The sequence below is a fragment of the Ambystoma mexicanum genome, chromosome 10, assembly GCF_040938575.1.
Source record: "Ambystoma mexicanum isolate Mex_15411 chromosome 10, UKY_AmexF1_1, whole genome shotgun sequence".
In the NCBI taxonomy this organism is placed as follows: domain Eukaryota; kingdom Metazoa; phylum Chordata; class Amphibia; order Caudata; family Ambystomatidae; genus Ambystoma; species Ambystoma mexicanum.
Genome location: NC_090932.1, coordinates 149,908,475 through 149,924,900, shown reverse-complemented (window position 1 = coordinate 149,924,900; position 16,426 = coordinate 149,908,475). Strand labels below are relative to the sequence as shown.

The following is a 16,426-nucleotide window of genomic DNA, read 5'->3' as shown; positions in this document are numbered from 1 at the left end:
AGAGAGTCATTTTGACAATGGTGCCGTGCGGCAAGATCACTTAGCCGCTCTTGCCATCGCAGGGTCTGTTCCGCCTCCCGAGATAACTGAGATTGTAAGAAATTGGTCACGGCTTCAAATTTATCCATCTTTTCTTTCAGAGTAATGATTACGGAAGTCTGGTCTTTGAAGGCTTCATGAAGTGATTCATACATTTTTAGGAAGGGTAGCAAAGCAGTGGAAGAAGCAGCCAAAACGTTGTTGTAGATCTGCATCGCTGCAGCGGACGAGAGACTCGGTTTAGATTTGGATCCGGATTGTTCAGCAGTGCTTGACTGAGAGTTGTTGGCAGGATCAGAGTGGACGTCGCTAAAACCAGAGATGTTGACAGCTGGCAGGACATGACTGTCACATGGTGGCTGTGCGACTTTGGTGCGTGAGCTTGCTCTCCTGGATGTAGAGAGAGTATCTTTGTTGATTATAGGCACGTGTGGTTTTAATCGAGTCTCTTTCACGCTGAGGCCTCGCAGATCTCCAAGGTTTTCACCTTCGACTAGATTTACACAAGAGCGAGGGGAGGTCAGTTTTGAATTTCGTGAATTATGTGAATTGTCACTTTTGTGGAAAGGCAGAATGTCTAGATCAGCATCATATTGAGAGATATTTTGAGTATTCATGATAGAGTTAGTCAGAGGGAGTGGGTGAGGAAGCTTTGGTATGTATGGCCGATCTTGAGGCTCTGTGCAAAGGGGCTGAGGTGGAATGGTGGCATTTTGGTGTTTCTTTGGTTGTTTTTCATTTGCATCGCCTTCTAAGAAGTGAAAATTGTTTATTTCATACCCACTGCGGCTGACATCTTGTGGGGTCATGGTGTTAGATTCAATGTCGCAACCAATCACAGCTTTGATATTTGGGCACTGGATTTCACGTGAGTGTTGGTCAGTGGTGTACACGCTCTTATTGATACTCGTGTTTTCGTCACCATCTTGAGAGGCTTCCATTAACTCAGTGAAATCAAAGGGAGAGAAAAATTCATCAGCTGTTGCCGAGGTTAGCAGGTTAGGATCAGTTTGTTTACAGGTGGCTACCAAAGACAAATCTGATAGGCTTGCAGGTACATGAGGTAGATCAGTCAGCATTAGTGGGTTACATGGAGGCAGGGTTTTGGAGTGCATAGAATTGTTATTGGGCGTGAAAATTGATTCGCGCTCATTGAGGACTTCAGCGGAAGCTGCAGCCTCTGCACAGGCGGATGTATTCAGCTCACCAGTTCTGGCGAGCTGACAAGTGATTACTTCTGGAAGTAGTGTGGCCTGATCATGAGCAATGTCACTGCTGCTGGGTAAGGAAAGGTTACTCATCTCGTCCCTGTCAGCTATTAGCTCGGATGTTATAGGGATAGATGTTGGGGTGCGCGATGGTGATGAAAGGGGGGGGGAGGCGGCAACACACGTTTCCAATGATAAGATGTGCTTTGAAGCTGAGACTGATGATATGTCAGACAATGCGTCAGTAGGGGAAGCTAGATCGATAGAATGTCGAACACGTTTAGAAGCGCTTGCCTTTACAGTCTCAAGAAGTGAGTCGGCTTTTAAGGCAGTCCAGGGGTTTAGCATCCGGCGCTGTTGGATGGTTTTTCTGCGCGTGTGTGGTCCTTCATTTCCTGTTTGTGCAGTCATTGTGAATAGGTCCCTGCCGGTAGCGGATTAACGCGCTCTCCACACGTGAGCTGAAGATTTACGAGCTCGGATCTCCGAAAAAACTTGGAATGGTAGTTCCGTAAAGGAGTTCGTAACTGCGGCTCCTCGCCGGCTGATTTTCAATCTACAATGGAGGAACGTAGAGTGACTTTGGGCACGACACCGTAGGACGTTAGAGGGAATCAAAGAGGTAAATCCTCCGCAGTCTTCCCGGATGTAGTTTGCGCGCCACCAGCGCCAAACAGCCGCTCAACAGCCTTCAGGCCTTTACCCCTGTTGGGCTTAACGCCGCAAGGGTGGTAGCCTGTGTCTTTTGGCTGCTCCCGAGGTCACATGATCGGCGCACGTGTCGTGCGTGGCCCCGCCTCCTCCAGGAAGCGAGTGGCAGGGATGATGATGGCAAGAGTCGAGGAGCGACTCGCAGTGCCGGTCCTTGGTCGGGAGACTCTGGTTAGTGCAGATCAAACAGTTCCAAGTGAAAGCAGCGCACAGAGCGGGAGGCAGCCTGGTCTTTTGGCTGCTCCCGAGGTCACGTGATCGACGCACGTGTCGTGCGTGGCCCCGTCTCCTCCAGGAAGCGAGTGGCAGGGATGATGACGGCAAGAGTCGAGGAGCGACTCGCAATGCCGGTCCTTGGTCGGGAGACTCTGGTTAGTGCAGATCAAACAGTTCCAAGTGAAAGCAGCGCACAGAGCGGGAGGCAGCCTGGTCTTTTGGCTAATCCCGAGGTCACGTGATCGACGCACGGGTCGTGCGTGGCCCCGCCTCCTCCAGGAAGCGAGTTGCAGGGATGATGACGGCAAGAGTCGAGGAGCGACTCGCAGTGCCGGTCCTTGGTCGGGAGACTCTGGTTAGTGCAGATCAAACAGTTCCAAGTGAAAGCAGCGCTTTATATATTTTAAATGAAAGATTGTAGGTGAATCTTAAAGTAACCCAGTTTGGAGTTAACTGGTTAATTCTAATTGGACAGTGCCCAGCCTGGGAATGATGACCCTTCATGTTGACTCTATGCTGCTACCAGGAATGCTTAAGTGATGCTGGAGGGTCTCACATATTTAGAACAAAGATCTCATTAGCCATTTGTCTTGGGCTGAGCCAAGGTCAAAGGACAGGCTGAGCATTGACCCCTTCTGGGGAGGGGCAGGAAACTTCCCTCCACACCCCACCCTGATCAAAAGGATTTGACAGCTGTTGTCTGTTGAAAGGAGAGAAAGAAAACTGCTCAAGGCAATATGTTGTTTAAAATGGCAATTTGTGATTAAGTTTTAAGAACCTTTAACTTTGCCCCATGAAAAAGGACAAATCTAAAAATTGGTAGTTGTAAATCTAATTTGATGCTCTTTCTGTGGAGACGTTAGTGAACATGGTACTACATAAGGAACCAAAGTTACACCAAAACTCTAATTGTGGCAAAACTATTGATGTTGCAAATATGATATTGTATACCCATGTTCTAGGGGTAATCGCCCAGATATGTATTGAATTAGAAATTGTTAGGCCAAACCGTTATGATTAAAATGGACAAAATTCCACAGAACGACAAAGACAGCTCTCACAGAGATGGGAATTGGACATAAGTATAACCCACAAAATATATAATGTATGTGTCCCATTTTATTAAGGGGCATAATTATAGAAATGTACATTTATGCAAAAGTTAAATCGTGGGTATTTTGAGGCAGTGTGATATGAGTGGTATATCACTCAGAATATTGAACCTATAGACATAATAAATAAGTATTTCATCTGTGCTTTACACGCTAGGCGAGACCCCATTGTATTGCATGATTGAAATCCTTAACAATACACAACAAACATGCAGGATGTGACATCCAATTAGCAGGGATTAAAGAGTACCCTCCCTGTAGCATGAATCTAAGGTACACTCCAAACCATCTCTGTTCAGTTTCGACTAAGTTCCACTTGCATGTGCAACAGGTGCTGAAACCATTGATGAGAAAGTGGGCACTGATGCCATCACTGCCACAGTCTAACCACAGCTGTTGGGGTACCAGTTACCACCACCAAGGACACCCCCAACACTGCTACAGTATGCTCTAACACCGTAGCTAGCACTGACAGCAGCACCACATTTGCTGTGTCCCTCCACATATCCATCTCACCGCTACCTACACTTCCATGCCAACAGTTTGCCTTGGTATGTGTCGCATTTCAAGAATTAAATGGCTACATTTAGGCTGGTGTCGATTTGAAAACTGGTCTGTTTCATGGATTCCATGGGGATTCTTATCGCTTATGTTCATGTAAATGTAGAGGAGCAGCTGTATACATCTGCAGGAGATCCCACCCCCTACCTCCCTTTTATTGGAGACATGAGACCATGCCGTGTTTGACACCAGCCGTTGTGCCAATACTGCAGTGAGCGTTTGGAAGAAGATGCCCATTAAGAGAAATTTATCAAATGTACCCCCAAAGTGACGATAACCTGCAGGAGGAACTCCCTGAAGGAATATGTGAAGGAGCTTGTGACGTTGTAAAAGGTGTGCACAACGTCCTGAGATACTGGCTGAGGATGATGTATAGATCCTGAAGAAACTAACGACAAAGTAAAGAATCGAGTGAGCTTTCCAATATAAAGGAGGACGATTACACATGCACAAAGTGCTGCATAAAAATAATTGTTCAATAAATGTACAGATGCTGAAACGCAAGGTAGATTTAGTCATCATAGAAGCTAGCTATGAGTAGTGAATAGAATGCAGGCGAAGGTGCCATTGTACAGAAACTGGACATTGGTATCATGAATTAAGTAACCCAGAACCCATGAAGCACGAATGGAAAACTGTGTCACAGCAGGAATGATAAGCTCACGGATCTGCGCGGCAAGGCTGCCTGGCCTAAAGTAAAGATTCTAGAAGGCAAGGTCAGCTATCTCCTGAACAAGGACCAGCGTCCGGAGGATGCAACTTTCCACATTAAGGTGCAAGAAAAAATACAAAGGATGCCAAGCTTTAATTCATTTAGAGCATTTAAAAACTGCAAAATGGACCAAAATCGTGCTCTATTGTCACGTTTATGTTTATGTTTATTTATTTATAGAGCGTGCCTGGCCGCTAAGCAACTTGGCGCTTGCAGAAAATAAATCTTGGGTTACAGGTACATGATTAAGTTACATTTCTTATGTTACAGGATCATATAATACAGGATCATATATCAAGCATTTCTTACTTACATGTGAGATATGTTACATATATCAAAACCTTATTTGTGTTGCAATGTCGGATGACTTACATGAAAGATCTGTTACAGTTACAAGTATTTACAATAATTATACAGAGTATTTGGTGCAGTTGGGGCATTTAGCGGTCGTTGGTGTTAAGCCAGAGTTTAGCGTTAGCTTTGAACACATGGAAGGAAGGGGTGGCTCTAAGTGCATCTCGGATGGAGTTCCAGAGCTGTGCTGCTAGAACCGGGAAGCTGGACCCACCAGTTCTTTTCAGTTTAAAGTTGGGGACTTTGATGCTATTTGAGAGGGCCTTTCTGATGGGACGTTCAAAGGTATGCTTAGTAAATTTTTCTGTCAGGTATGCAGGAGCTTTGTTGTTCAGACAATTGTGTGTAATGTTCAGAGTTTTGAATTTGATACGGTCATTGATGGCCAACCAGTTGATGGCTTTTCTATGGACAGATATGTGTTGTCCTTTGGGGATTCCTAGGGCTGTTCTAAGGGCATTGTTCTGCAGGGTTTGGAGTTTGTTAATGTTATGTTTACTGGTGCCTAAGTGCAGTGCATTACAGTAGTCTCATTTAGAGAGGATGAGGGCTCGCGCTATGGTGGTGCAGCTATCTGTCGAGAGGTATGATTTGCAGGCGTGGATGAGTTTGCAGGTGTAACTGGTTGCTGAGGCTGTAGCATTTACTTGCTTGTCGAGGGTGAGAGCTGAGTCTGAGTAAAAACCTAAGGTTTTAACTTCCTTAGCTACCTTGATTTTGATGCCATTGATCGTGATGGAATTGTATAGCTGGGGTAGTTTGTTCAGTTTATTGGTAGACCCGATGATTAAGAGCTAAGTCTTATCGTCTTTAAGACATAGGCCATGTGTGGCCATCCAGGTTTGGATGATTTGGTAAATTTTGTTTATGAGTCTGGTGTCTTTTTCATAATCACCTTGGATTGGGATAAGAATCTGGGTATCATCGGCATAGTTGGTATATGAGACCCCTAGTTTGTCCAATATATCAAAGAGAGGCTTTGTAAAAATATTGTATAACGTAGGGGAAACACATGACCCTTGAGGGACTCCACAGGTGATGGGGACTGGATCCGCTGCTGATGAGGGTGAGAAGACTCTTATGGTTCTCTGGTCCAGGAATGAGTTTATCCATGCCGTGGCTTTAGTAGAGAAGTTGGTTGCCGATTTGAGGTGACTGCAAAGTACCTTGTGATCTATCAGGTCAAAGGCAGCTGATAGGTCTAGGAGTAGGAGAAAAGAGACATCTCCTCTGTCTTTGCGCTCGTCTAGTTGGTTTTTAAGATAAAGGAGAGCCGTTTCGGTTCCATGTCTTGGCCTGAATCCTGATTATCTTGTCCCTAGTAGATTGTTGCTCTCCAGATAAGCTTGGATCTGAAGATATGCAGCTTTATCTAAGATTTTAAGGAGGAACAGGACAGTTGTTATGGGCCTATAGTTCGTTGGGACATTGGGGTCCAGGTTAACTTTTTTTAGGAGAGGTAGTATCCAGGCGTCTTTAAGGTTTGTTGGCACAGAGCATTATTTAAATGAGGAGTTAATAAATGATGTGACGAAAAGGGGTAGTTCATGTGCAGCCTCTTTAATAATTGGGGCAGGACAGGTGTCCCCAAGGCATCGGGACGGTTTCAAGGACAAGATGATGTTCTTAGTTTCCGCACAAGAGATGGCTCTAAAGCTAAATTGGTTAGGGGGTTTAGTTTGGTTCGTGGCAAGTTCCTGGAGGATGGTTTCTTGCGTAGAGAGGGCGATGTTGTGGAGGACGGATTTTTTGGCTAATATTTTTTCTTGTAACATTATGATTTTGTTGCATAGGGCTTTTTGAATGTTAGTGCACCAGGCTTTGTCTTTGGAGCAAGAATTTATGGGTGCAATAGGGGATTCTAATTATCTCAGAATGGAGAAGATTTCCCTGGTATTCGAATTTGCTTTTTTGATTCTGTCATTAAAGGTCTCTTTTTTGCCTGAATGATTTGTTTTTTGTAGCTGTTAGTAAGGGCAGCGAGAAGGTTTTTGTTGTGGGGAAAGGGTTTTTTCTCCAACAGGCTTCTGCATGTCGTTTCTCTTTGCGTTGGGCTTTTAGCGCGGGGGTGAACCAGGTGTTCAGATGGGCAATAGGTTTTGATTTAGTGGGTTTCAATGGCGCAATGGCGTCAATCGCCGAGTTGATGGTGTTGTTGTACAGGTCGAATAGATCGTTCGGGTTAGAGATTTGGCTAGAGTGATTAGTGATAGGTTGGATCAGGGGGAGAAGATTCGCAAGTGTTATATTTTTTTTGCAGCGGGTGAGGGCAGGTGGAGCATGCGGTTTGGTAGGTTTGGGTTGTGGAAGGTCTGAAATGGTCAGTGAGATCAGATAGTGATCTGTCCATATGCAAGGTTCAATTGCCGTTATGAGGGAAACGCAATTGATGTCTGCGACCCAGTCCAATGTGCGGCCTTTAGAGTGTGTAGGGCCGTTATTCCGAATAGTGAGGCCTGCTTCCCCAATAGTGTTAGCTATGGTGGGGGCATTGGGGTCTTTTAGGTCCTTGTAACCTAAGTTAAAATCGCCTAATAGGATGATTTGTGTTCCCGGTTTGGCATTAGTGTTTAATAAGGTGGTTAAGTCTTCTTCAAAGGTGCCTAGTGGGCCAGGGGGTCTGTAGATAAGGTGTATAGTGATGGTACGTGTGGCAGAGATTTCTAGTTTTAGGGAAAGTAGTTCAGCTGACGGCATAGTGAGGCTGTCTATTTCTTTGATGGTGAGGTTGGCTCTGCAGATGAGAGCTATGCCTCCTCCTTTGGAGGTTTCCCTGTCTTTTCTGAAGATGGTGAAGTTTGGGGGTATGCCTATCATGAGGGCAGGGACAGCGGCTTTGTGAAGCCATGTTTTGGTAACTGCTAGGAAGTCGAGTTGGTTACGGGTGATTATGTCAACGATTTCCGAGGCGTGGGCTATTAGAGATCTAGCACTGATGAGACCTCCCTTGAGGTTTTGTGTTATTTCTGTGTTATTGCTACGTGAGCCAAGGGTAGAAATACAGTTTGAACTTGGAGTTCCAGGAACAATAGCGAGTGCCCTCACTCCTGTGCATTATCGAAGACAAGGATACTCTGCAAGGAGAGGTACAAAGACAATATCATGGCAGAAGGCATGGGCAATGAGAGATGCTGGGCTAATTGGGTGGTGAGGTAGTTTCATGCCCTATCTCCTTGCACCTGGGTCTGGGTTTACTTGCTGCTAAAAGAACCAAATTTTCCAGGCATGGCACAAGCATGCCAATCTCTTGTATTCACCCATATAATGAAGGATCTTATAGTTTGAAAACCAATGAGAAACTGTGTACCTAATGTTTCTGAAATGACATGTTTTTAGAGGTAGGCATAAATTGTCCACCTGATAACAGACAGGCAATAATAATCATAGCTCCTATAGAAAAGTATACTTAGATGTCTCACTCAACCAATTCTGACCCTTCATAGGTTTCTTCACTATTGCCACGTAGTATGACATCACTATGATGCATTTTGTGTATAAGAACCATATTTTGTGTGGAGATCATTGAGAGACTGAGAGTCTGTCTGTTGATGTTCGTTGTAACCACCCTGTTTTACATAATTGTTAATAAAACAGTACTTTGCCATCTTCCCGAGTTGGTTTGGTTATTTGGACTCCGAATTATTCTGGTGTAATCCCATCCATTCTATATGCACGTTTGTAAGGACCATATGCTCGTAAATGTTTCATAGCTTCTGTAATGAACGTCAGTATGTTGCAATGTGCAAGCAGTGGAGGAAGGGAAGGGGGAAACCAGCAGGGGTGATAGGATATCACAGGGCCTCTCCCTGTTCTCTTGGCTTAGACTGAGTTTTAGAGCTCATGCTCAGATGTTTCATCCCCTCACCCTCATCTCCCTTTTCCAGAGTCTTCTGCTTATGTCGCCCTCTTGTCAGTCCGTACCAGCTCTTCCAGCGCTTGTGTTGCAGTGCTCTGGTGCCCCAAGTGCTTAAAGGGTTGAGAGGGCTTATTTATTATTTTTCTATTTTATTGGACATTTGTATGGCGCATATACACAAGTGTTTCCAGGCGCCACAAGAAGGGGGGGACAAGTGAATCATGGGCATAGGGGAACAAAAAACAAGAAACGGTTATATTGGCCTTGTGAAAATCCTACCATGCAAGCGCTTGAGAAGGTTGGTAAGTGCAAGTGTGAGCGGGTAGCGGGAGAAGTGCAGGAGTGGGGTGTCCCCAGGAAAGGGGGTAGGGATGTGCTGGGGGTGGGGGTGCCAAGGGAAAATGAGTGCTGTTGGAAAGGAGGACTAGGTTGGGATAGTCCGGGAAGTCCTAAGTGCTAGAGGAAAAGGGGAAAATGGGGAAAGGGAGGATGAGTGATGTGGGAAGGGAGGACGAGGTTGGGCTTGTCCGGGAAAGGGAGCCTGAGGGCAAGTGCTGGAAGAAAGATGCAGGGACTGGTGCGGGTTGGTCTGTCCCCTGTATGACTCTGAAGGGACCAGTACCCATTCATAGCGGCAGAGGAGGAGTTAGCACTGGAGGAGGAGAGGGAAGGAGCAGGAGAAAAGGAACATCTTGAGAAGTTTCTGAAATTTTAGAAGGTTTGACTCAAGTCGCGGGGGGGGGGAAGGCCATTCCAGAGGGAGGAGCCACCCGAGGAGAGGGATCCACTTCCTACTCTCTGCTTGGAGTAGCGTTTGACCTGCAGAAAGTTGTAAATTGAGGACCAAAGGACTCTGGATGGGAGGTATTTAGGGAGGGAAAGCTGGATGTGCAGAGGGCCTAGGCCCCAGGCGGCCTTGTGGATGATGAAACATGTCTTGAATTTGATCCTTGCGGTCAGCTTGAGCCAGTGGAGTGATTTTAGGTCAGGAGAGATGAGGTCCCTGTGCTTGAGGCCAAGGATACGTCTCACAGCACTATTATGGATTAGTTGTAGGGGGCGAAGGGAAGAAAGAGGCAGGTTGAGGAAGAGGCTGTTGCAGTAGTCAAGCCTAGAGAGAACCAGGGCACTCGAGACATTGAGCTTCTGGGGGAAGGTGAGGAAACATAGAATGACCCTGAGCAGATCGAGCTGAAAGTTGGACTTCTTGGTAAGGTCTGTGATGTGCAGAGAGAAAGACAGAGAAGAGTCAAAGATGATCCCAACGTTTTTTGCCTCACAGGTGGGTGAGGGGGAGACCCAAGGATGGTGACCAGATAGTGGGAGGGAAACACGGAGCAGGCGTCCCAATGAGTAGGATCTCGGTCTTACTGACATTAAGACAGAGCTCCAGCCCTGAATAGCAGTAAGGCAGTCAGATATGAGAGGAGAGGAGGAAGAGGTAGAGGATGGAAGCTTGAAGGAGAGATGTGCGTCGTCTGCATAACACTGGAAGTGAGGTGAGAAAGTGGTGATCAGGTAGGCCAAAGGGGCCAGATATATGTTCAAGAGCCATGGCGATAGAAAGTAGCCCTGGGGGACCCCACGGGTAGAAAGCATGGTGGAGGAGAGAAAAGAACCCATTTGCACTTGGGAGGGTCTGTTTGAAAGGAAGGAGGTGAGGCACGCCAATGCTTAGGGAGGGGAGAAACCATGGTGTATGTAGATGGACATGGGTAAGTGGTGCGTCGAGCCAACCAGCATCACCAGCTGCATACCTGCGCCCTCCCCGTCTCCCTCCTCAACAGCAGTGTTCACAAACTCAGATCCTAGCAGAACTAAGGAGCACCCCGCCACCCCCCTCTAAAAATGTACTGTGCACGTTGGCTCTTTCGCAACCCTTCTTTCATTTACAAAGGCGAGGAGCACCTGTGAAGGGTCAACACTACAAGCTGCAGGAAGACAACATCTATATGTACTGAATGACAGCACTGGCACTGTTTTTGGTCAGTTTCAAGTTTTAAACGTTGCATTTTGTTACTCTTCAAGTGTGCATGCAGAAATCAGGACCTTCTAAACAATTTACAAATACATTTAGAATGAGTGTTAAGAATGCGCCATTGGCTGCAGGCGGCCGGATAGCTGCGTACCTGGTAGTTATCCGTGGCATCCCCCAGCAAACCCCCGAAAGTGATTGCATTCGTGATGCACCCGAGGTAAATAAAGAGAATGGCTGAGATTGACTGGATATGGAAAGCTTCATAGAAATCACTCGGGAACCAGGGCAGCTTCCTCTTGATATCCAGGTAGAGCCCGCCGCAGAACCTGAGGGGGCGGGAAATACAAGGTTGGGCAGTCAGTTTTCAGGCTCGAGATGTTTGTTGCCATTTATCAACTCTTCATGTGCAAACCATGACCACAGCCAAAGCTTTCTATGGACTACAATACACGTGCCAGGTACTTTTGTTTGGAAACCCTGCAAAATGGTCTTTGATATGACCAGTACTGGAAATGACATGGATGCTTATTGTTCTTTGCACCAGCATGAAGGATGCAGCATGCACTTCATGTTCCATTGTCTGTTACTGTGCCATATAAAGTCATACATGCCCATCAGCATGTTGGATGTATTCGCCATATGCCAGGAATGTCTGCAGGAATGACCTTTACAGCATGGGATATTGTCAGTAGAAAACATGTATTATGCCCATGTTTATTAGAAACTTAGCAAGCACTGGCAAAGCCAACAGTTTTGGCTTTTGTGTAGGTATGGGAACGACCTGGTTAAGGCAGTTTTATTACACCAGTTGTGCCTTAACAGCTCCAGTTAAGTCATTACGTTTCAGAAGACTGCTTTAAAAAAAATCAATGGCAGGCACTTCGAGCTCAAAGTTTGATCGTAGGGCTTGAAAAACATGGCGCATCGAGATCCTAGTATCAGGTGTTTTGAGCGGGGAGGGGTAGGAAGTGGGTGGGAATGGCCACAGGAAGTAACATGGCCAAGGGCCGTCAATGGGTGGGTAAATAACCAAACAACCCTTACAGGCTATGTTCCCCCTCCTCATTTGCCATCTATCTCTTGCTGTACTCTAATGCAATAGGCGGTGCTTTAGAGCCGAAACTAAAAATGGGTTCCCATGTCTGCTTGAGGGATGGAAAGCACAGGAGACCACAGAGACTCACACCCCAGTGTGCACAAAAGGTGTGAGGATTCTTCCAACCTCGTTGCTCCCTTGCATCTTTTTGCCCCAAAAGTGAAGGAGATGCACAGCACCCCCTTTTCCTATGGGACAAAATATTTCCTTGTTTGGGGTGCAAAGAATGTCGATTTTGGGGGGGCATTACAATGCATAACCGTGAGGTATTACTGCACTCAGCATTTCACACCCATTGCATGAGGTGAGTACCTCCATACCCTCATAAGTATGGTCTGAGAATCCCACCTGTGGGTATTGTTCCCCCCATGCTCCCCATTCTCACTAGAGGCTGCCTGTTCACTTTGACCCCACATTTCCTGGGGAGTAGGAAAGGGAAGTAGACTGCTGAATCCATTGTGAATGGGTGCAGCACCACTGTGATGGGCAGGGGAACAGAGCTCTGGGATGCACCTACATCCTGTCAAGGGTCATGCACTCCACTTCTTTCAGTTACTTTGAAAGCCAGGCCATTATTACATATTTTTTTTAAGAACAGTGAAAGGGTGCATGACGTTTGCATACGTGTTAGCTGTTAGCATGGCAACTATGAATCCGCCCTCTCTTTTCATGCCCGCGACAGGCTCGCCCAACATTGGGCGCTCATTCTTCTCACAACAGCCCTTTGAGTCTCCATTGGCCTCTGTCACAGCATCCAACACAGGTGTGAATTTATTTGCTTGCTGGGGGAGCAGAGGGTGCGGTAACACTGCACCGCTGGTCCCACACTGAGACTTTGCATCGGTGATCACCGCACTGCCTAGCTGCATTAGACCGCTGCCTCTGGGGCGAAGCCCGCCCTTTACAAATCTGTGGCATAGCTCTTGCAGAGCGCTGTCTTTTACCTTACCTGCACCATCTTTTTCCAGATGGTTCTTCTGTGCTCCACCTGTTAACGCTCAGGCAGCCTTCTGCACCATGCCTCTCTCCGGTTACTGAGGGCGTCTCTGAAGCACTCTGACCTGAATTAGACTTTATTGCGCCTCCTGGCATCACACAGCCAGAGTGCCTGAGCCTCCTGAACCGGCAGGCCAGCTCTTGGATTCCAACCTTGGGAGACACCGCTGTGCTGAAAAGAGGAAACTGCCCAAAATGTGCTCTTTGCTCTCAAATCCTGGAACCCGTGCCCGCTGGGCACTGTCATTCCCAGCGTGAGCCTGCGCATGACCTAGGCTCGTGAACTGTGCTCGCCAGCAACGCACATCATTAATTCTCATGCACTGTGCCCTGAGTTTATTGCTCTGACCAGTGCCTAGGCTGAATTCTTACCAGGTGCTCTCATGATTGACCATATATAGAATCCAGGCTGGAATTGGAACTAGTCATTATTCTGTCTAAGAACGCTGGATGTTCCTAGGAAACATGGACATTTAGCTGTATTTTCCTTTTTTTTAAAAGTAACTTTTGACACATTACATCATAGTCAATTATATCACCAGAAACCATCATTCAGCTGTATTTGTCCGCATGCTTTTTGATCGACGTATCTGACCTGGGTTTATTGCCCAATTGTCCAGGGCTGCAGGTGCTGAGGCGTTAGACCACTAGGCTCTTTAGTAAACCCGCTGTCTTCTCTTTTCAGCTTTTGCTGGAGGTTTGTTTATTTGTTTGTTTGTTTATTTATTTATTGTGCGCGCCAGACCCTGGGGTAGCGGGCGCATGAGACAAGGAGATTTACAGCCTGGTTACAGAGGTTGCTGTGCATCCTTGTAGTCTCTCTTCCTTGGGGGTGTTACTGGCGTGCAAACATTGCAATGTCACGGGACCGCTCTGGTGATAGATTCATGCGTGGCAATAGCATGTTTTAAAAATCAACATGATACAGAACACGTGGAGAAGGCTTTCCCTTGGCGCATCGCAGTGACATTAGAAATCGTGGCACTTGCAGTTCTGCCTCTGTGCCATGGATGGGTGCCATCTTATCCCCCTGGCATCCATGGTTAGGTTCATGCAGCACAGGTGACTAGCTTACATCAGATGCTGTGGCTGTGTGTGGACAGCCAGACATTGAGCATTGCCCTGTATCTATCACTTTAAAAGACAATATGATCCTTTACAGTAACTTCTATTGGTGCCATCATGGTATCGAGTTGTTTCAGCCCCAGGGGGGAGTTTCGAAATCATTTTTTCCGACAAAAGTATTTTTAAAAAACTCATCGAAATATATGGGGTTTGAGGTTACAAGTGGTGTGGAAGGTCGGGGTAGGATTTCTAATACATGGAAGGGATGTTTTGGGGGGCCCAAATATATGAAAATGAAAATTAGATGTGTTTTTTCAAAATAATTTCATCGAAAACAATTATTTTGAAAAAACTCATGTCGATGTCGGGACATTAGAACCGTTATCATGACCCAAGCTCGGGCTAGAAGGCTTTATAATGTAGAAAGGAAGTGTATGAACCTCTGTGGTAGCCCACCCGATGCACATGCGGTGGGGCATCTTCACAGCCTTCCATGAAGTTATTCAAAGACCTATTTGCTCCTCACAACCTCTGGAGAGATATGTGGATAACATTATAAAAATGCAAACACAGATTCTTCCCCAACATAGGATAAACTGGACGCATTATGGGCCACAGACTCTTCTTCGCAGAAGATTCTCAAATCATCTGCGTTATGAGCGATCCATAGTCATGTGCAAGATGCCCCCCCACGCACTGCTCACACTGAGAGAAATAGAAGCTTTGTGAGTGGGGCAAACAAGCGTGTGTGTGTGTGTGTCACTGATCTGGAAGTGAACTTCCAGTGACAGCCACTAGGTGTCGCTGTGTTTTACCTGATATGGCAGGTATCTGGTCTTTCCATCTAACACCTTTCTTTCAAATACCTTTCCATCGAAAATTATTCACTGAATTGCCTTTCCATCGAAAAGCATATTCATTGAATAATTTACGATGGTTAATATCGATGGATAGGGTAGGGGTTAGGGTGGTTAGATTGAGGGTTAGATTAAGGGTTAGATTGGGTTAGGTTAAGGCTAGGTTTAGGGTTGGGGCTAGGATTAGGGTTAGGGTTTGGGCTAGGGTTAGATTAAGGGCTAGATTAAGGGTTAGATTAGGGTTAGATTAGGGTTAGAGTTAAGGGGGTGGGCATGGGGGTTGGGGGGTTCGGGGGGGAACCCCCCAATGTACAAAAAAACATTAAAACGTTACAAGGAGCTGGCCAGTGCCGAAATTTCAGCACTGGACAGCTCCATGTAACGTTTTAATGTAGAAAATAAATGCATGGAAATGCTATGTTTTATATTTGAAAGTACATATCCATTCGATGGAAAAGTTTCGATGGATAAGTACTTTTAATGTAAAACATAGAATTTTGATGCTTTTATTTTCGATGCATCTTTTTCGATGCATTGTCATTTCGATGCACCTTTTTCGATGGAATGACCATAAACCAATATGGCATATTCTTCTCACATTGCAGGTAGAAGGCTTTTATTAAATCCACCATAATATTGATGGCGTTAAGTAAAAAATATCCTGGTAGCTGTTTTTGTTCATATCAAATGGAGGAAAAAAAGTAAGCTTTACAGAGAACGTGCATTTCTGTGTGCCGCTAACCTGCCGGTGAACTTCCGGTGATGGCTCCTAGGTGATACTGTTTTATATGATTAGTAGCTGAAAGGGCTCTCACATTTGATGAAGATTTTCAGACCGTTGCAGAGCGTGAAGTTAGCTTTGTGGTGAAGGGTTGGGTATGAGTGTTCCAAAGGATTAGGTCCAGCGCATGAAAGGCACGGCCCCAAAATGGGAGAGGAGGTCTCCTACTAGAGGATATGGTTGAAAATGCTAACACGCTTGTGGCTTTCTACGGAAATCACTCTGTCATAGTGTAGTCGTCCCTAACATCTAAGTCGGTATTTTGGTTGGAAACTCCATTATTATTTGGCCCAGTTTTGGGACGTGTGACAGCGCTACGTGGGGTACATTTTCTAAGCTTTGTGGGTGACATTTTGACTTCACTGTGCAGTTTATGGAGTAAATGGAAATACTCTTAGGTTGGATATTGTGCCCTTTCTGTTTCTATTTACCATCAGAAAGGGTCCCAGGCTGCCATCGTATGTGAGGTGGACTGCGTCCCCACTTTTGATGTTACACAAGATTTCTGTTGTGCATATCTGCCATTTACATATCCTTGTGGCGATGCTTGTCTCAGTCAAATGGTGGTTTGTATCAAATTTAAGAAATGCAAACTCTTTGAGGAACTGATGGTAAACAGAGTTTTTACAGATGTGGCCATAAACGTTCTAGTTGTACTCTTTAAGGGCCTGATTCATGGACCTTTTTGCACGGTTCAAAGTGACTTTGCACGTTTGAAAAGTGACTTGCACTGCCGACACAAATGACTATGCACTGACTTTGCACTGCAAAAATACACTTTGCACAATTACATGAACCAGGGCAATGCTTTAACTGGGCCGGGGCCTGCCGGGTCTCCTGAAAATGGATTTGAGTCGGGGCCCTGCTGGGGCCCTCGTGGTCCC

General features: G+C 46.0%; 1 protein-coding gene across 9 annotated transcripts in view; it reads right to left on the bottom strand.

Annotated features, from left to right (window-relative positions):
* SLC4A5 (solute carrier family 4 member 5) overlaps positions 1 to 16,426 on the bottom strand; it is an 802,545-nt gene that overhangs the window by 224,166 nt on the left and 561,953 nt on the right. For all 9 annotated transcript variants that reach the window (XM_069617635.1, XM_069617636.1, XM_069617640.1 and 6 more), the window contains one exon: positions 10,899 to 11,073. In XM_069617635.1, the coding sequence (XP_069473736.1) occupies positions 10,899 to 11,073 (175 nt within the window). The remainder of the gene's footprint in view (positions 1 to 10,898; positions 11,074 to 16,426) is intronic.